Source organism: Lepidochelys olivacea, assembly GCF_965140295.1.
Source record: "Lepidochelys olivacea isolate rLepOli2 genome assembly, chromosome: 9".
NCBI lineage: Eukaryota > Metazoa > Chordata > Testudines > Cheloniidae > Lepidochelys > Lepidochelys olivacea.
In genome coordinates, this window is record NC_140419.1 from 93,587,113 (window position 1) to 93,609,145 (window position 22,033).

The window sequence follows — 22,033 nt, forward strand, 5'->3', positions numbered from 1 at the left end:
CCATACTGAAAAAGGCACTATTTATGTATTACTAAGTTAGAGACACATATTAAACAAACACAGTATTAGATTTAAACATTGTAAAAAACTAACATCAGCAGTACACTTACTTGTTTTCAAATGCAACTGTTATGGAATCTTCATGTACATCCTTTACAAATGCCTGTATGAAAAAAATAGTAGAATTATGGATAGCGCCTTTATTTTAAAAATACTGCCATCTTAAAGGTTCTTTTTTCCACTGACACCACTGAAACTCAAAAATTAAGTCTGTTTTAAAATCATCTCTCTCTAATTTTGCAGTATTTTCCTAGAAGATGGGACTATAGAGACAAAGTTGCTGACATCTTTGTATTCCCCTGGTTTATGGGCACCAACCAGTACACTGATGTGCTTATGCAGTACTCAAATCATACATGCACTATTTTCTTTTCACTTTCTTTCTTACACTTCAAACAGAATATACAACAGAATGTATAAATGTTAAATGCATTATGTATAGTTACTTAATATGTTGTGTTAAATAAGGTTTACCTAAAATTCTACATTTCCTGTAGTTCTGACTGTAGAACTGTGGTGTAAATCAAAAATCCCAAAAAAATTTTATTCCCCACCCCCATATCCCAATACTCAGCTCTCTGAGCTCCCTCCCCAGCTCCCTTCTCGCCCCAAAACAAGTTCCAGTAACACCAACAAGACCCAGTTATACCCAATTCACCCAAGCTTTAGCCAGATTCCCTTCAATGCTATTGCCTGGCGCTCAGCAACTTCCTTTCTAGATTAATTGAAGTGGGACACACTATATCCTTCCCTCCATTTTCCTCCTGAGGTGGTGGCTCTGTAAATATTTCATCCCTAAGCTTCTCCTTTGGGATAATAAGGAAAAGACTTTAGAGGGCCTACTGAACAGAGAACTGAACTGTGACTCAGGAAACCTGGATTCTATTCTCAGCTCCACCACTGGCCTGCTGGGTGACCATGGGAAAGTCTCTCTGACTTCCCATGCTTCACAATGTTTACGTTTCCCTATCTGTAAAATTATGATATCGATACTCATCACTTTTGTAAAGCATCGATGATATATGTACTGATGAAAAGTGTTACACAGAAAGTTATGTGGTATTATTCAGAGCCTCCAGATAATCATGGTTATGTGGAAGGGAGAGGGGTAGAAATTTTGAAATTTCTTCCACTAACTAAATGCCTACAAAAGAACTTTTGCAAGTGTCTAAAATAGAAATAAATAAATGTAATTGTGTTGAAAAACTATGATAATTGATGATAGGTAGCATGGGTTTTCTGCTTCCACTTGTCCATATAAGAAGTTGATTCATGTGTGTATTCAGGAAAGTAGATGGGGAAGGGGGACATGAATGAAAGGACTATGCTAGTTTGTTCTACTAACAGCGATGGCATTTTTAGCACATCAGTAAAATGAAAATAATCTTGACCACTGACAATGTTCAAGATTATTTACACCAAATATTATGTGGAACATTTAACCTTCCCCCAGTTTTGAGACTTTTAGTGAAACGAGGGGACACTTTTATAATTCATATTCCATAGTAACTTCACTTTTCTTCCAAAACAGAAGCACCTAAGTGTCAAACAAGAGAATCAAGAGTGACTACTGCTAAGATGAAGTGACATAGGTGTACATGAATACAGCTATGATTCTAGCAGGAAGTTCAATACTGGCTCAATAACCTGCAATGAACTAATAATCTCTTTTGAGCTGAGGTCAAAGCAAAGTGAAAAAGAGCAAAGCCACAGTTAGTCTCTGGAGCCCCTTTCGCAGTATGTCCACCCTTTAAAACACTCAAGGAACATTAAAGGAACCATTAAAGTTATTTATATCGAAGTACCTTCAGAAAGGACACAAACTGGTTATAAAATTTGGCCATATCACTTACAAAGCCTCCCTTTCCATACATACCAAAAATACAGTTAATATTTTTCTCTGGCATAACAGAAAACAAATCTAACATCAGAGCTCAGCGTCTCACACATGCTGAGATAGGTATAGAAATAGTATTTACATAAGACAACAGAACTTTAGGTTCACATACACCCATATGGGTATTGCAAATTTTGCATACATCTCATATCCATCTTTGCTCTTGTCTTGGCTTATACTAAGTCCAGGACAGCAGCAATTAAGGATATGCATTCGACAAATCTTAGGATAGACTTGCCCCATTCTGAAACAGTGAACACATTTTCAAATGTGTGTCATGTGCAGGTCTGAATCAGCTATTGATCTAGATCAGGGGTAGGCAAACTTTTTGGCCTGAGGGCCGCATCGGGTTTCTGAAATTGTATGGAGGGCCCGTTAGGGGAGGCTGTGCCTCCCCAAACAGCCAGGCATAGCCCGGCCCCCGCTCCCTATCCGACACCCCCTGCTTCTTGCCCCCTGACAGCCCCCCGGGACTCCTGCCCCATCCAACCCCCCTGTTCCCTGATGGCCCCCCAGGGACCCCTGCCCCATCCAACCACCCCTTCTCCCTGACCCCTTGCCCCTAACTGAACCCCCCACCCCATCCAACCCCCCCTCTCCTTCCTGACTGCCCCCCCAGGACCCCTGTCCCCATTCAACCCCCCGTTCCCTGACCCCATTCAACCGCTGACCACTCCCCGAACTCCCCTGTCCTCTAGCCAACCCCCCTGCTCCCTGGAGCACCAGTGGCTGGCAGCGTGGCTGCACCAGGACAGGCAGCTGTGCCACGCAGCACAGAGTACCGGGTCAGGCCGGGCTCTGCAGCCCCGCCGCCCAGAGCATTTCCCCAATGATAAGGTGAGGCTGCGGAGGAGGAGGGACAGCAGGGAAGGGGCCGGAGGTGAGCCTTTCGGGCCAGGATCTCAGGGGCCAGGCAGGACGTGGCCCATGGGCCTTAGATTGCCCACCTCTGATCTAGATATTAACAGACATGGATGCCTTGACATCTGAAGTATACTGTAATCACTACCACACATTGTATAAACCTATCATTCTGCAGAAAGGCAAAAGAGCAGGTCTATGTACTATTAGTAATAGTCACCTATGCAAAAGCAAGGATAATCTTATCAAAATTATCTGATTACATCATGAAAATATACATCTTAAATCAAGAACCCCAAACTACTCGAGTGAAAAAGTAAGAATGACAGATATCAGTGCCAGCAGGAAGAACTTGAACTTCTTAATCTTTTTGGTTTTCATTGAACCATAATAGGATAAATGTTATATGTCTTTTTTAGTACGAAGAAACACTGAGTAGAAGCCTTTCCCTTTACAGTGCTGAGCACTTCGCCATCTTTAAGGACTCCTGAAGCTGTTCTAAACACTGAACATGGTCCATGAAAAATACAGGAAATGGCATGGAGTGAACTGGGATAGGGTTGGGTGGGAGCAGAGAGAGTAATTGGCTCTTCTATCCAAACTCAACAATTGCTAGGATGTGTTAATTCCACCACATCCAATAAGGAAACGGCTCAAATAGCCCTAGAAAGGGAATTACAGAAAGAAGGGTAGTCAAATTGAAGACAAGCTCTGTGTTCTTAAAACAATCCATCAAATGTTTTGCTTGGAAAAAGTGAAGGTCACATGAGCAACTGATTAGGACAATAACCTTTGAGGGGGATGTTTTTTCCTTTCTTCTCATAGGCTTTAGTCTGAAGTTCAGGTAGGTTGAATGGTAACCCCCTGCCATAGTTACTCTCTGTGGTAGCAGAAAGAGGAGGTTGTTGAACCTTTCTAGCTTGACTGAAGATGACTCAGAGATTGTGCAGAGGATTTAGCATCTATTATTTTCTTTGAGTCTCATCTGTTTTCTTACCATACACATTTTCCACAGAAAGGAAATTTTCAGCGTGGCTTAAGCCTCAACCAAGAGACATGAACACTTAAAGCCAGGAACACTGAAGAGCAATACCCATATGTAACTGCTCTTGCTGTGATGTCCGTATGTGTGGATGCCAAATCCGTCTAATGTCTTTCACTGTCTTCCTCTGTTCCTCTATCAGATGGCCCAGAGAAAAAAGCACCTAGTCCCAAAGCTGATATAAAGTTAAATGTTGATGGACTGGGAAAACTGGAATATAAAGATGCAGAGATATGTATATCTCAGGCTCATAGGTGTATGGGTAAGGAGGGATGGAAGACTAGCCTGAGCAAACATGCATGACAGATAGTAGAGTGTGAAACATACTAAAGGTAGAGGGAGACTAAGATGAAGGAAAACAGGGGGAAGATAAAAGGTTGGAGTAGATATAACATCAAGAGGAATGATGTTCAGAAAGAAGTCAGGGGAGCGAGGAACAGACCATGAGAAGAACATTTAGATTATTAGTGGCCACTATCAATTTTTTTTTTTTTTTTTTTTTTTTAGGAACTAATGAGCAGAAAGGTTTGCCCTTACTGCTCGAGAGCCATAGAGCACAAAAACAGAAAGCACATAATATAGAGCAGCCTCCAGAAAAATTGAAAATAACTAAAGTTGTTCACTCTCCCCGACATGAAAAACTTAATGTGGTGCACTTTCATCATGGCAACTGAACAACATTAAATCCCTGTGCTTGACATTACTAACATAAATAAATAAATAAAACCTTTCCCTTCAACATATTGATGCTACTGGAGGTCTCAAATGTGTCAACATTCACAAACTCTGCAAAATAAAGTTTTACTTTCAGTGATCCAAATATGGCCTAAATTTCATTATTAGTCATTTTACAAATGTAAAAGTTATGCTACTGTAAACACCAATATATATATTATTTCAGTGCCCAAAAGTATGCTAGGCATGTCACATGAACAATTCAAGATATGGTACCTGTCCCAAGGAGTTTAAAGTGTAAAATCAGATGTAATAACTGGAGATCAGAAAGAGGGGGCAGGGGAGGGGCAAGAAAAAGAGCAGGGATAAAGGTTATGGTAAGAAAAATGTTCAGTTACTCAGTATGGCATATGCACATATTGACCATACTATTAAATTAAGTGTTAGGGGGGTTAAATTAATCATTTAACTTGCTGCTCATGGATGGCTGAAGTAATTTTTTTCTTCAAAGGAATCAGAAAGAGAAAAGTGAGCCAATTTGGCTAACAAGCCTGGAAAAGGCATTCCACATAGAGTAGCAAAATGGCAAAACGTCACAAAGGAGCATCAGGGGAAGGAAACAAAGGGAATGTCCAGGCTGGCACCTTTAGAAGGATGGAGGGGATGGGAATTGACAGAAACGGAGACAAGGTTGGAGATATCTGTTGGGGATGAATTACGTAACCTTCAAAGAAGGGACAAGGAACTACAATAGGGAGCTGGGGGGAATTCTGCAGGATGTGACGGGACTAAAACAACAAATGACAAAGATTATTTTAACATTAGCAGTTTGGATGGAGACAAGTTCAATATCCAGAAATTGAAAATAAAAATTGCAGTCATTGAGGGAATGGACAAGCAATTTAACCATTAGGAAAGAAAAAAAAGGGGCAGATTTTAATATTGTTATGGAAGAAGAAATGGCAAGATTTGGCTACAGACAGGAAGTGGATGGAGAAGTCAAAAATGGATCCACGTTACAGACTGACAGGATGCTAACAGGTTTCAGAGTAACAGCCGTGTTAGTCTGTATTTGCAAAAAGAAAAGGAGTACTTGTGGCATTATGCAAGGTAGCCTATTTCCTCTTGTTTTTTCCTACCCCCCCCCCCAAGATGTTCTGGTTTAACTTGGATTTAAACTTGGATAGTGGTCAGTTTGGATGAGCTATTACCAGCAGGAGAGTGAGTTTGTGTGTGTATGGGGGTGGGGGGGATGTGAGAAAACCTGGATTTGTGCTGGAAATGGCCCACCTGATGATCACTTTAGATAAGCTATTACCAGCTGGACAGTGGGGTGGGAGGAGGTATTTTTTCATATTCTCTGTGTATATATAAAGTCTGCTACAGTTTCCACGGCATGCATCCGATGAAGTTGAGCTCATGCTCAAATAAATTGGTTAGTCTCTAAGGTGCCACAAGTACTCCTTTTCTTTCAGGATGCTAACAGTATATCAACGGCAAGAGATAATGGAGGTAATGGAGTGTCTTTCAGGAAAAGCAATCAGTATATTCCAACCCCACTGGCATAGGATTGATCCCATTAAACAGCTGCATACAACATTTTCTTATCTAATTCGAATAATTGAATATGCTCACAGCTAAATTTTTTTTAAGTGACCTCTTTGGTCACTTGCAACAGAAGTCCCACAGACACACCTACTTTAGAAGAAAAAGATACCAAGTTTTAATCAACATCTTATGTTGGCATCAATTTTACATGTGAGACTAGTATTATGGGAGACAGGATTAAGCTATATAGTTTTATAATGCATTTAAACATTATGAACACAGTAAAAGACCTAACACTGGTAATTTTCAGTAAAACTACATAAAACTGAAACAAGTACACTACTGAATGTCTTACTTTGTATACTGTATTGTGCCTTCTACCGCATCTGTATTCATTACAGAAAAATACTTATGGATAGGCATCATGGTTTTCAAGATTGAACACAGAGCTGGAAGTCAAGAACTCCTTAGTTCTAAATCATATTTCCATCAATAACTCAGGGAGCAGCCTTCAACAAGTCACTTAACCTATCTACAAAATTAGGATAATAAAAATTATCTACTTACTTTGTGGAGGTGTTAGAGGGCGTTAATATTTGTATAATTCTTTGAAAATATAAAGTACTAAGATATTATATTAAAATCAGTTCTCTAATATACTGTAGAAAAATAAACTATAGTTATATTATTAACAGCATCCTTTATATTCTCCCTATGCAACTGAAATGAACACCATTTTCTAAAACTGTCACTCAACTGCAATTTTTACTTCTTGAAGTACTTTGACAGGGAATAAATGTTTAGAGGGAAGGACATTAAAACATCACCAATTATTTTGTATATGAGGCTGCAGAACAAGTGGGTTAAACCCGCTTATTAATTTGTTCCCTAGTGTAAATTTTACATTAGATGTAAATTTTGTACCATGACACCCCACACTGAAACACATACCATTCAAAAACTGTAAGTGTACTTAAGTATTCCTCTCTGAAAATAAAACACTGTACAGCACATATATATTAGTGATGTCCGTGTGACAAAATGCATTTATCTTGCATCTTTGACTATTTTACCTGCACTATGCCCATTAATGCCATATCAGCCAGCACTTAAAATTTTTAACTGTCCAAAGAGATTCAGGTCCAAAGAGATTCAGGTCCAAGCCACAAAAGTCAGGCTTATTTCAAATATGCCTAAAGTTCATATATTTTCAAAATCTGAGATTTTGGGTCAGGCTCTTCTACAGCTACAAACCTCTGAACAGCTTTAAAACAGCCATTGAAAAAGAAATATACACACAAAGTAGTGTAAAAAATGTTTTCTATCCTCAAACATGGAACATTCACCCCCAGTTGAACGGGTCTGAGTGACAATGGGACCAGCAACAGTTCTAAGTTCAACATCTCATGTCAACAGGGATCGCTAGAAATAAGCGTCCTACATTTCATATGTGCTGAGCACTCTCAGCTCCCATTGCAATGTGAATAAGAGCTCAGAGTTCTCATCACTTCTGAAAAACCAGGCCAGAGAGCTTTACCCATTTGAAAGCTAGAAATCCTACCTTTTACATAAAAAGAAAAGGAGTACTTGTGGCACCTTAGAGACTAACCAATTTATTAGAGCATAAGCTTTCGTGAGCTCACGAAAGCTTATGCTCTAATAAATTGGTTAGTCTCTAAGGTGCCACAAGTACTCCTTTTCTTTTTGCGAATACAGACTAACACGGCTGTTACTCTGAAATCTACCTTTTACATGTGATTTGGTACTCGTTTCTAGCTATGACAGGCTATGAGGTATCTGTCCTTAGATTTGTGACACTAAGATTTATAAAACCTATTTTAGATCATTAAACAGTGTGTATACTGAAGTAAATATTAGATGCCAAACAGACCAAGACCCCACTGTAATAGACACAGTACAAATAAAAGCTTCCCCAATTTTAAGTTACCCTTTTTCCCTCCACTAATACAACTGGACTTACAGTATTAAAAACAACCTTGGCGTCTGGTAAAGGGATAAAAAATATCCAACATTTTTAAAAGCTCTCCATTATATTACTAAAACATTTTCTTTTAATATATATGGCATAAAAGTAGTATTACTGATAGTTGGTGTTACTGGTATGATGAGACTACTGACCTTCATTTGGGATAACCTAAATAATTCTTTGTAAGCTTTGCCACTCAAATACATGGTCATTCCCTAACTCATGCCAGTAAATGTCTTCATCCTTTGTCTTGTACTCCATACATACTAGCATGTACCCTGATTTAATGTATTTACAGTATTTTTGCTAAGGGTCTTCCAATCAGAGTGAATTAAGGTGGTTTTATAGTACTAATTGTAGGATGATCACTAGATATTAACATACCATAAAATGAAATGGGATGATGAACAGTTTTACAATATTATAACTCTAGAGGGATCCATCAAGATGCTGCTTGAAGAAATTTCTTATTTTCCCATTGGGATAGTCTTGTGTTTAAGCTGTTCTGTTCCTGGTCCCCATCAGAAATTTAGTATGATGTTAGGCAAGCCATGTAATTCTGTGCCTCAGTTTCTCCATCTGTAATATAGGGATAATCTGACATCTGACAGGGCAGCATGAGAATTAATTAATAAGTGCAAGGGGCTTGGGTATTATGGTAATATAAAAAAAGATATAACTAGAATGATAAACCATGCCTTTTTTGTTAAATACTAATCTCAGAGTATTGTTTTCTCTAAGTAACCTTTGCATCAGAGTTGATCATTTTGCTTGCCATTTTAAACCTTTCTTATTTACCCTTCCTATTTGCTAAAAAGAGCTTATATGAATTCTAAAATATAAGAAAAATATATTTTTTTTCAGAGAAATGTTGTAAAATAGTCTGGATGTACTAAATGATGTTCACATTTAGTAAACAAACTCTCAGTTTATGGAACAAATAGAGTAACTCATGAACCAATGAAACCTTCCATTCATCATCCACCTAACTTGTTCTGGGACCAGAAATGTTGGTAATAAAATAAAACGTGCTGGGTTACATGATCACCTTATTTTTTTATTATTATTATTAGTAGAGTAAAAAAAAATGGAAGGGATCAAGAAATTTACAATATTTCCCAAGCGGAGAATTTTCTGCACTGATATCATTCAAATAAAGTACATGAAATTGACTTTATATCTTCTCTGTCATCTTGTCACAGTAGTATATATTTTTAATCAATTATTAACTAGAGAGTACATGTTTTAAATGACCTCTTTCTACAAAGCCTGCCTATGATATATAATGCATTTAATTACTGGTGCACAATTAGATAAAAAGCTACTGTCATTTAAAAACCCTTTTTAATTCCTAAAATGCATACTTCATATTCTCAGTTATCTTTTGAACAATCATCATCAACCCAATAAAGAAAAAACGAAGAAAAGACAAAGAAAAAAGGGACTTATGTGAGTGTTCAATATTTTATTTCCTAGTACTTCTATACAGATCTGGGATTTCAATTGGAACACTCCAGACCCAACAGATGCTCTATTTGGCACTCATATATTCTCTCCTTACTATGAAAACACATGAGATGGCATCAAATATGAAAACATCTCCCTCCAGATATTTTAAGGAAAAAACCAAAGATTTTAAACAGAATTAACTTTTAAAAATCTGTATATACTGGTATATACATTTTAGACCACTAGAACTCAATATTATCTAGGTCCCTGACCCACCTTCCTACCTCTCACATGCTATAATACGTTATGAACTATTCAGTTCCATCCATCTCCAGTTTATTAACAAACACAGGACACAGCTGAATATTAGGCCCAATTCTTGAAGGCCCTAAGAACATCCAACACCCATATGAGCGGAGTGCTCAGCACCTTGCAGGAACAGGCCAGACCCATTCTGGTTAACTGTACTTTGACCAAGGGCCTGAATCCACGACAGCTGACTCCAATGGGAGTAGGCCCTAGCCCAACGTTTTGCTCATGGTTTTGGTTTTTTTAAATCTTCTGGATCACAGACACTGCAACCCAAATGATGTTCTACTGTAAACTGACCAATGCTCTTCATTTCATGTAACCCCAGTGGCAACAAGCAGCAGGAATAACTGGCAGTGCCCGAGGTCCACCCTCAGTGAAGGCTCTCCCCACCACCAATGCACACACGCCACCACGTTCACATCCAACAGGCTAAACCACGTTTTCAGTGGGAGACGTATTCGGCCAGTAACGTTTCCAGGACCTCGGAGCAGGCCTGAAGGCCAAGGGATGCGCCAAGCCAGGTCGGCGCGGGCATCCCTGACCGCAGCATTAACAGCGCCACCGGGAGCGGCGTTTCATCCCGAGGGCCCGGTTAACGAGCTTCCGGGGGGGGGGGCGCCCGGCAGGGGCCCGGCAGGGGCTCGCCGGGGTGCGACGCAAGGCCCCTGGCACGGAGGCTCTGCTCAGCCGCGGATCCCCCAGCGCGCTACGGGGGGAGAGGCCCAGCCGGGCCCTCTTCATCTCCCCTCGCACCCCGGGAGCGGCGAGCCCAGGCCTCCCTGCCCCCACAGAGCGAAGGTCTCATAGGCCCGAAGCCTCCGGGCCCCCGAGCTCCCTCTGTCCAAGGCGGCCTCCCTCCTTCGTCCGCCCGCCCCGCTCCGCTCCCTCCCCTCAGGTGGGGGGGGGGGAGGGACCGGCTCTCCCAGGCCGCCGTCTAGGCCAGGCCTCTCTCCTTTCCCCATCGGCGGGAGGAGCCGCCGCCGCCGCCGCCTCCTGCCCAAGGCCCCGCGCTCCCTCCCCTGAGGCCCGGCCCCGGCGCGTGGTACCTTGTAAAAGGCCCCATTGGAGCCCCGCACCTCCACCACCAGCTCCTCCATGTTGTGCCGCGGCGGCTCGGCGCGGGATGCCCAGGCCCGGCGCCGCCTCTCTCTCTCCGCGGGAGGGGGGCCTCGGTTCGCTCCGTAGCCGGACGGGCAGGGGCGGGTCGGCTCCGTTCCTCGCCCGCGGCTGCCCGGAAATGAAAGCGAAACGGTCACCACCCGGCGGCGCGCGGGGAACAGGGGAGCGGGGCGCCCGCTTAGAATGTAAACATTAAACCCGCATCACGTGACGGGCTCCGCTGGAGAGGGGGAGGGGCGGGGAATTAACTCGCGCGAGCACGCCCCGCTCGCGGCCAACTAACGGCCAGCCGGCCACACCCCGCCCTCACACACACACAGCCGCGCTAGCGGCGTGCACGCAACCGAACCTCACGGCGCTACGGCGTCCCACCCCCTCCGGCCGCGCTCTGAGCGACTGCACCGCCACCCAATGGCGGCACGCCATGGACGCGTGCGGCGGCCAATGGGAACGCCCGTCGGGGAGGCCCTGTGACTCGGGGAGGCGCGGGCTGCCGTGGGCTTTCAAAGGGGCCCCTCAGCGCCGTGACCGGCCCGGCCCGAAGGATTGAGCCGGGGGGCGGGGTGGGGCTTGTCCAGAGACATAACGGTGATGGTGGGGCCCGTGGGACGGGGGAAGGCTGGGGGAGACGGGGGCTGAGGAAGGAGGCTTCCTGCAGCCTGGGGAGCCGCACGGCTGGCGCCGCGGGGCGGTCTGCGGGGGGCGCCAGGGCCTCGGTTTGTAGGTATTAAAGAAGGCCCCTTTGCAGCTGCGTGGTAAGCTGGGTCATCAGCTGACTCGCGCGGACTAACAGCGGGGTTTGCGCTTCCTGTTTGGCCTGAATGTCAGACCTGGCAGCGGCTGAGATCTAACCCCATCTCCGTTCCTCGTGCTGGGGGGCAAAGGGGGGGGCGGGGGCTTGGGTCTGGTCCCTGCCATTTCTCAGGAGCTGTTTCCCCTTCTGGAATATTTTAAATGTTCCGCAGATCCAATCTGCAAGAGATTTTCGGGAGCCCCTGTTACCTAGAGGTGGCATTGTTGGGGAATAAAGTGTTGGTGGTATTAAGTAATTTCCACTCTCTTTGCTTGGACATTAGTCGAAAGCACCATGCAATACAACAAATAGATATGTTTCATACAAACGGCATCCCAAAATAGTATGTAAAAATGTATGCATACAGTTCAAGTGAAGTATTATCTATTGCTTCTGCACAGCTTGACTGTACACAGATGGTCTGGATGAATCTTCATGATGTATGGTATATGTTCTTGGTGCTGTTCAGTAATCCTACATCAAGGCACTCAGTCTTGATAGTACAGAAATTTCATGTTTTGCAAATGTTCCTTTTGATTCAATGGCTTCCTTTGAGAGTTACAGAAATACTGTCTCTATGTCTTTCTTAAGGCTGTATCTGATTTTACCTCCTACTAGCTGTAGGATTTATTTAAATGTGTAGTGTGTGCTGTTTAAATACATTATGTACAATAGAACCTCAGAGTTATGAACACCAGAGTTTCAGTCAACCACATGCCTAATTTGGAACTGAAAGTACATGATCAGACTGCAGCAGAGACCAAAAAAAAAAAAAAGGGGGGGGCAAATACACTACAGTACTGTGTTAAATGTAAGCTACTAACAAAAGGAAAAGTTTTAAAAAAGATTTGACAAGGTAAGGAAACTTTCGGTGCCTGTTTCATTTAAGTTAAGATGATTAAGAGCAGCATTTTTCTTCTGTATAGTAAAGTTTCAAAGCTGTATTAAGTCAATGTTCAATTGCAAACTTTTGAAAGAACAACCCTAATGTTTTGTTCAGAGTTATGAACAACCTCCATTCCCAAGTGTTTGTAACTGAGGTGCTACTGTACTGTGGATCTGCATGCACAATAGGGCCTGAAATTTGATTTATAAATATTAAATGAGACACTCCATGCACAGATATCCAGGGGAGAAGGGAGAACCCGCAGCCAGAGAGGAAATAATTTGTTTTTTTCAGCAATTCACAGCTTGTGGGCTTAGTTTTAGAGTAGGTTGGGAAAGGCACCTGCTTGCAACCTGCTTTGGACATCATAGTAACAAAGGATCTAGTATTTTAAAAATAGGCTTTTAAGGATAATTAAATCAGTGCTATTAATATCAGCCTCCAGATACCATGACGATATAGGTGAACTACAAATAAATGATATAAAACTACATTAAAAGCACACTAAGATTGCTATGTAAAGCACTCAAAAGTTAGGAAATGCCAGTAGTAAGGTTGCATGTGTGTACACATTATGATAGTCTTATTACATTGATCACATACTATTTTGGGTCATACTGTTTTTTTCTACTAAAACAAAAGAAAAGGAGAGGGGAAAACCTCAACTATTTTGATAAGAGTTTTTTCCAAAAGTTATAAGTTTGTCATGGCCATGACTTCTGTGACAAAACTTTGACTTTCTCACAAGTTTTTGCACAAAAGTCATGCATTGAAATCCTAGCCCCTCTGAAATCTGTGATAAAACTGTTGATGTCTGTAGGTCCAGGATTTCACCCATTGTCTCTTTCATCTTAACCAGCCTGTTCTTGAACACAACACTTCCATGAGTGTTTACAAATTTCTTTGTGTATATACACAGTGTATTATGCAGGTAGGGGATGGTTGTCGGAATTAAACATATAAATATTTTATTAAAAGTTTTAAACGAATTTTGATGTAAAAATGTTTAACATCTCATGAGAAACAATGTTCATCATGATTTGTCTTTTAAACTAATTTGTTTTATCATGCTGTGATGAATTTGGAATTGTTTGCAATAATTTATGAATATTAGGTCATGACCTGGTTACTGAAATGTTTACTGTGTGCCTATATTGAAGGACTTTAAAAAGAACTCTCTGGTAAGCTCATATCTCTCACCAACAGAAGTTGGTCCAATAAAAGATTACCTCACCCACCTTGTCTCTCTGCATATAATAATATTTCAGTAGCAGGATTGTTAGGAAATGCACCCAGGAAGGGAAATGCTTCCAGGAAATACTTGAGGGACAATGCAAGAGCCATTCACATTGATGCTGAGATTCAGCCCCTTCCTGATTTCTCTATGAGTAACTCTTGGGTATCAAATGATACAGGCAAATTGAAAGAGAGTGCATGAGAGGTTTAGACCCATCGGGAGGATGGTTAGACTCTACGTAAGATACGCATGCATGTAGACTTTTTGTTATAAAATCCTTTTCCCCCTTTTGCTATGCTTTGTTCCTAAGATTTAATTAACAAGACTTCTGTGTTAAGAAGGCTGTTTTGGGTCACTAAATCACTGATTATAGCCTCCTGAAAGGAAGAACTGCGAGTTTCTGAACCAGTTTGGACCTGTTTGGGTATGCAGTGTATTGTAGCCCAGGGCCTGGTCTGGGAATCGTAAGAAGGGCCCTACTGGGTCAGACCAAAGGTCTATCTAGCCCAGTATCCTGTCTTCCGACAGCCCCAGAGGGAATAAACAGAACAGGTAATCAAGTGATCCATCCCCTGTCGTTCAGTCCCAGCTTCTGGCAAACAGGCTTGGGACATTATGTGATTCTACCCCTTGAAAGGTAAAGGCACAAAGTCTTAACACTTAAGCAGGTGCACTCAGAGACAAGAGAGGGATCAGAAGAGCAGCTAGCCCTGTAGACATTACACATGGATTTTCTCATCTCCGCCTTTCACAGACAATCAGCCTCTGTCACTAAGGGCCAACTTCTGGCCTCATAAATGAGGCACAGTGGGACAAATATTTGACCTTTGCTTTAACTCTTATTTTAATAGTATAAATAAAAATTAGATGTTTATAAAGGCATTCTAAAATAAAGATTCCTTTTCAGTGAGACCTAGGGGGAATACTACATATATTCATTTTGTGTTGCCTTAACATCAGGATTCCATGGAAAGAGCATCACAGTGAGAGTCCTTAACTTTCAAGTTCAAAGTAACTTCTTATGATATGTATTTTATGAAACAACTGTATGTGCTTGGATTATAGTGTAAAAAAACTGCAATAGGTAGGTAGATATAGCACTGTATGATATCCTTTTCACTGCTGTCTTTTAATGCTGCCAGTCTGTTCACAAAAATGGACTGAAACAAAGCATGCATAGTTGGGAATAGGTTTTATGGGGTGTCTGAACTTTTGTGTTTGGCTAACTGTCACTTGCAAAGGGGAAATGTCAGGCCATAAAGACAAGAATGAGAAGTTTGTATTTACTTACAGTTGCATTACTGACTGTACTTGAACAGAGTTAGAATAAATTATTCACAGTATTGGGAGGGAGATTTGTGTGTGTGAACATGTTTTCTGCATTTGACTGGTGATTTGATATGACTACATACTTATTCTCTTATTTGCTTTTCCACTAAAAAATGTGACTTCCTTTCAGATGTGAGGGGAGGAATCTATTTTTATGAATATTGCTATTCATGAATGAACATGTGTGCAAACATTGAATTTTTGTGTGAATGAGTTTATTTGCATGATAAATGCTGTGAATCCATCCTTATGTATGTACCCACTATTCCCTCTGAGCTTAATTGTTACATATAGGACTCTGTCAAAAGAAAGTTGAAGCCAATAAAACTGGCTTGTCTTTCTTTGTTCAGGAAGGAGTCCAGGTATTTGGACCTTGTAGCCAATATCTGTACTACCTGTATAAAACAGGACAGGAAAAAGATGTTGAAATGTCTTAAATTTCTAGTCCAGTTAATCTCCACCCACACTCTCTGAAGTGCTGCTGTGTCTACCAGAAATTCTTCCTTAACACTTGCTAGCCAATAAATGTATCCTCTTGCCTTGTGAGACACTCTTTGGAAATTTCTCTTTTTTCTGCTTTTTACCACCTTTCTCAGAGAAAAGAAACTCTCCCTGCAGTTTGCAGAACACCAGCATAAGGAGCCCACCATCATTCCCATTACTACAGAACATTCAGATTCCACTCTTCCATGTCTGTGAGGGCAGGTCTTCAGTTGTTATAGAACAGTCTAGTTCCAAAACATTCCCTCCCTTTTCTTGTTAAAGGTATTTTGCCTAAAACATTCTGTTAGCATTTCCTTTACAATGAGGTTACCACCCCCTAATTAAACAGTAAACCATGTACATTGAGATATGAAAGCATACCTTCAGAAAAAGTAAACGTGTATGTATCTAAAGATCTTTCAAGTTACTCTGGAAGTGCACCATTCTGCTGCCTGTTTTGACTCCTGTTCTCAGTATTGGGTCTCAAGTGAGACATTTAAAAAATAGATGGAATGGTATAAGCCTTTAGGTGCAAGGACATCCTAACAAAGGTACTAGAATTTTTGAAAGACTTGGGAGAGGGATTCTCACTGATTGTAGTCTGTGTGGGAACAAGTGCTAGCAGCAAAGGAAGACTTGATATAATCAAACAATTACTTAAAGGACCTGTGAAGTAAACAAGAGGAGATAAATGTAGGTAATCTTTTCAGAGATTCTTCTGGTGTTAACTGTAAGCAAAGGAAGGAAGAATTTAATACAGAAATCACATCACAGTTTTCCTGTGTCTTTTAGGCCACCTTGGTTTTAAAAATGAAAAACAAACAAAACAAAAAAAAAACCACACAACCCAAACCATGTTAGTCACAATGATTTTTGAAAGCAGCTGTCAGCTATGGTTCAGTTTAACATAGTTTGTGTTTCTGCCCTGCAGACCCTTGTTCAATATGTGGTGGAGTTGATTTTTTTTTTTGCCTTAACCATCTGAATCACACAGTAAAAATGATTACACATGGCTAGTTGACAGATACACCTGTTCCTTATAAGAAAGGACAGACAGCCATTTAGATCCCAGTCTGATTCTACAGCAGAGGGGGAAAACACAATTATTGACTACTACTATCCAAAATAGCTGGTTTCATAAACAAACGTTTTGTAATTCTGGGAGGGACTGTTGTCTCTTATGTAGCACCTATTGCATTGTCAGTGCTTAATAATTCCTTCCTCTGAGTTCACACCTCTAATTCATTGTTCCAGGCTGTGAACTCACAAAGAAAAGTGTATTTGGTTACACTTGGTTTACATGTTTTCTTCATAAATGTGACAGCTAGAAACCTACTTTAAAAACGAATTTAGATTCTGTATAAGCTGTTTGTGGCACATGGGCCATGTAAATACATCAAGTAGGCTAGGTTGGGCTACGGGTTTGACACCCAGATTTAGAACAATGCTGATTGAAGCCTTTGGGTGTTATTACATTATTACTGCTAGCCATAATTTATTAGTCTCCCTTTACCATGGTGGTATTGATTTTATTGTTTCTAAAGCACGCAGAATAGATCAATGTCTAATTTAGCTCTGATCGTCACCCATAAATGATAATTTCACAACTTTCCTTGAGCTGGAACCTTGCTATACTAGTTATCTTCTTCCCGGATACCCTAAAATTCATCACTACTTCTTCGGTCACCATTAACTAGTGAGAATATTTAATCCCTATCCTCTTTATAAGCCCAAATTGTATATTTGCAGACAGTTGGTTTAGTCTTATTTTCTTCAGATGACATCTCAACCTTTCCTCATAAATCTTGTTTTCGAAATGGTCATTTTTTTTGCTCTCTTTGAACTGTCTCTACTTTGTCATTTTTTAAAATGTAATGGTCACAATAGATTAGCACTTTATCAAAACCACCTTTCAAAAGAAGACTGCTGTTTATTGACCCTTTTGAAATGTACGCATTACAAATGCACAGGGACTCTCTCAAAATAAATCTTTTACAATCATAGGGCAAAGAGTGCTTCTCCATTGACTTCTATATGTGAAGTATATTGTATGCAATGTTTTAAGTAAAATATATCCACACAATAAAGAAAGAAGTGGTAATATTTAATTAATTAAAATACACTATAGTACCCCTTTGCTTTCTGAATTCTTCCATAGCCTCTGGCAGTTTTCCAACTCATCTACCTACTCCAGATTATGGCTTAATCCTGCAAGGTTCCTCATCTTCCCTTCAAATTTGTGGATCTGACAGTCCTCACAGGAGGGTCCCACCCCTTGCATGAATAAATTCTATATTATTTATAGCACAGCACATTTGGACTACCTTGCTCTCATCTGCAGGAATGATATAAAATACACTTGTTTTAAGGAACTTCTAAAGCACTTCTTGTTCAATGGTGTAATCTCAAAAGGAGTTCTTTAGTATGTGGTGTATGTGAGAAAAGTTTCTCTTTAATCTTGCCCTAGGTTGGTGATGAGCTAAAATGCTATTTATCTTCAGACTCTGCACCTTTCCCATCATTCTTACCCTGTGGTCTGTATCAAGAGACTTTTTTCCATGGATTCAGGGTAAATATGGAAGATGTAATATTACCCCCTTTGTTGTCATTCTGAAAAGCCAGTGTTGATAGTTAGATTTTAAAGTGTTTGTCCAGTGGAAAAGTTACTATCTCTCACCTAAAGCAGAACCATTCAATAGTATCTCAAATATAAAAAATATTTGTAAAATTAGAAATAGAAAAATAAAGTTCATGGTAATGGCCATTCTCTTCCAGGAAAACTTTTAACAAAATGACTGGTACATGAAAAAATGATATGCAATAGATTTAGGTTTGGAAAAAAATACTGTGGGTTCTTCATATATGGGCCAGAGTAGATCCCACTGTTGATGTGCACTTCTCTCATGCACGCACTATCAGATTAAAAAACGTAATAGCAGTAGCCATTGGGGTTGCACACGTGTCCTGTGTTGCCTCATGCTCCAGTGCAAAGGCATGAAGGGTGGAGTGGTCATAACCCTCCCTCAGTTCCTTCTTAGTGCCTGTGACAGCAAGATAGAACACAGCAAGTGTGCAATGTGCTATTTTCTCCAACCTTCAAATGCATCTTCTCCTCTAGTTTTGTGGTGAAGGGAAAAAAAAAAACAAACCCACAACCCACTAATTTGGATGTTCTTTTTTTAAAAAAAAAAAAAGCCAAAAAACCCACATCCCCCACACACCCTGTACAGTGGGGCCTCATGCCAACTGCTATAGTGAACTCTTAAACCTGAGGGTTTAAATCCTATCTGAGCTGGGATTTACTTCTTCCCTCAGTTGATGGACATAATGATGTCTTTTTTGTCTGAGGGACAGCCCTATCCCCTAAGGCCCCTTTTGTTCTTGCTTGGGTTAATCTATTGCCTGGTATAGAGAATTTATTTTTAAAGGATCATGTCTAATGCCTAAGTATGACAAGAAGCCTGGCTTTGGTCTAGTTTGAGTGAAATGTTGTCTTAGTGACCTTGTTATTCTGTAAACTTGTTTATGACTGCTGTATAACCACAGGATGTGCTTAAGAGGGAGAATATTACATGGAATGGAGTTACTGGCAGACAATGGATATATAAAACATGATATCAAGAGGCAATTAGAGAAAAACAGGCAAAAAAGTTCCTATGCAGAGAAGCAGGTCAAAGTAACCTGACCAAAATATGTTCAATGAGTGCATAAGCAGTAGTAATAAACCAATTTTTTTTTTAAAAAAGAGAAATATTAATACGAATACACCAAAGAACAAAAAATTGTCATTTAAAGTTCACACGTGTCTTGTATGAGTTACATAATGGTGATTGGAAGAGAGCTAATGAATATCTAATTTGGATGTGCATAATATGTGGGAGATTGTAAGAGGCAGTTGGAGCTTCATAGGAGAAATTTATCATGATCCACCTATGCTCCAGGAGAAGGTAACAGGCCACTGCTCTTTTCCTCTATGTGTCATTTCTTAGTTTAATAAGAATTGTAATCAAAAGGAATGCTTGTGGTTAAAATCAAGGTTTGAATTAATAAACTGAGTGTCTCAGACCTGAGCGTGTGGCATTCTCACCCAAAACTAGTGAGAGATCTCAAACTTTGTTTATTTACATTTATAACCCATTTTTTAAAATGCCCATCCAGAGCTTTAGTCATCTTTGCACTGTATTTTTAACCATGTCAAAGAGAGAAAACCAGGAGTTTCCTCTCATGAAACCAAATGCCAGCAAGACCCTGCCTCAGTCACAAATGCCAGCCCTCATCACATTACTCCCTGGGTAAAAAGATTAGCTTTGCAGTGTTCCCTGAAAGTCAACACCTTTAGGCAATTTTGGACCAATGTGGATAACTGAGGGCTCTTCATAGAAGGGTCCCTTCCAGCAGTTCCCTCCTTTCACACTAAGGGGACTCAAGTTGGAGTGCTTCTGCTGACCACAACTATGAAAAGATACATCAGGTGATATGAGACCTGCTATATTCTGCACCAACTTCAGATGCTTTGTTTATTAGACTTAATAAATAAATAAATTATTGTTTATTATGCTTTATTATTGTTTATTAGTTTATATGTTCCCAAATATAGTCTTTTGTAGTAATTTAATCTTGATACGACAAAGGCCTAGATTATAGTAGCAAGGTCAGCAACAAAGCCACTGCAGTCTCCAGGCCATATAAAATGTGGGGGTAGGAGGGAGTGTTCTTAGACACTTAGAATACGATTATCCAATAGTACCTGAACGTTCAACAGTATTGCATACTAGTAACACAACCTTACAGACAGACAGGAAGATACAGGGTCAAAAATATCTCCAAGTATCCCCAGGGCAGCACTAGACTCAAGCAGAGAAGATTTCCACATGTTGCCCTGTATGCAAATAAGACCATTCCATCCATGTCTGTTCAATCTTATCCTCCACCCAGGTAACTTAAAACCTTTTTATACAGTATCTGACAAAATCCTAGTATAAGCACAAAAAGAGCAAAGGAAAGTTGCTAGAGTTAATCTAACCAACAATATCGAAAACAAAAATCCTACATACTCTATTTGACACATGGGTAACGATTTTGTGTTATCATTGCTCTAGGTACTCTTTAATTGAATGACTCATTGCTTCTCATGTCCACTTCTCGCCCATTTCGTACAATTACTCCTTCAATAAACTGGGGATTGGGATGCACTGGCTAGGCTTTATTTTGCCACAAATCCTTTACTTGTATAAGCATTGCTTCCCACCAACCGTTTTCAGTCTTCTTCAGTGCGCTGGGTCTTCCTGATCCAGGTGGCTTTTTAGGAAATCCTTTTGGATTTAAAGCCACTTCTGTTCACTTTGCAGCTGCAGTTTGAGAGATTTCTCTCTTTCTGAAACTGAGCGAAGAAAGTCACAGTATGAGTCTAAGAGTCACAAGATTACTGAATTCAGCAATTTATGGAAACAATATCTTTTTAAAAAATACCCTGGAAAATACCTTGACTGTTGCCTAATCTCAAGGCTACCCAATTATCCTGTTTAAAAAAAAATAAAAAATCATTCTGCCATGCTGTTTCCTTATGAAATAATTGTCTAGCTGTTTTCCTGCCTTTCTGTTTGCTCTCCATGTGTTAGAATAATGGGTCTTAATAGTTATTTCCTTCTCACCAAACAGTTTTAATATACTTCTCTGTTGATTCATTAACTCTGATTTCTGTTTTTGAAAGTTGGTGATAAGTATAACATTTAATTTTAAAAATATCACACACCATTTTGCTGGTTCCGTCCATCTCTTGGATCATTAGTACATTAAGCCTGTGTGTTATATCCGCAGCAAGCAGCATGTTGCTGTCACAAACTGGAGCCCTCTCTATACTAATAGCTAGTGTTCCTGCATTCAAATGTAAACTTTATGAGTTAATTATTCAGTTAATGAATAATGAACATTCAATTAAAAATTAACTAAATGACGATGATATGGAAATGAAGATAGTTCACGTAGTTGTGTAGCATTTGCCCATCAATAAGTAAAGTTTACTTTTCTTGCTAGGAGAAGTCAATTCCTCAGGTAATCTTCATAGCAAAGATACACTACTTCCCTCATAACAGTTATGAGAATTACACTGCAACTAAATATGACAGTGTGACGGGGTGATCTACTCACCGCAGGATGGCACCTCCTCCTGGCCATTCTGGGGATTAGCTCTGCATGGCCAATGCTCCTTCCTACAGTTTAACTCTTTTTTTCTCCCTCGCTCCAGGAACTGCAGCCTCTGCTTCATGACTAAATCCTCCAACCAGGTCACTGTGTGGTTTTCCCTTCCAGGGATGTGTATCAAAGTCCCTGCTCATAAGCAGTTTGAAGTAGTCTC

General features: G+C 40.4%; 1 protein-coding gene across 3 annotated transcripts in view; it reads right to left on the reverse strand.

Moving 5' to 3' along the window:
• Positions 1-11,272, reverse strand: part of FMR1 (fragile X messenger ribonucleoprotein 1) — a 56,981-nt gene extending 45,709 nt beyond the window's left edge. Inside the window, exons 1-2 of one of the 3 annotated variants that reach the window (XM_084639666.1) lie at positions 10,878-11,270; positions 111-163 (exon numbers count right to left, since the gene is read on the reverse strand). In XM_084639666.1, the coding sequence (XP_084495792.1) occupies positions 111-163; positions 10,878-10,928 (104 nt within the window). In that variant the 5' untranslated portion in view covers positions 10,929-11,270. Of the gene's footprint in view, positions 1-110; positions 164-10,877 lie in introns of all 3 variants that reach the window. The other 2 variants (XM_084639667.1, XM_084639668.1) reach the window with 2 other exon arrangements.
• Between the last annotated feature and the right edge of the window lie 10,761 nt (positions 11,273-22,033).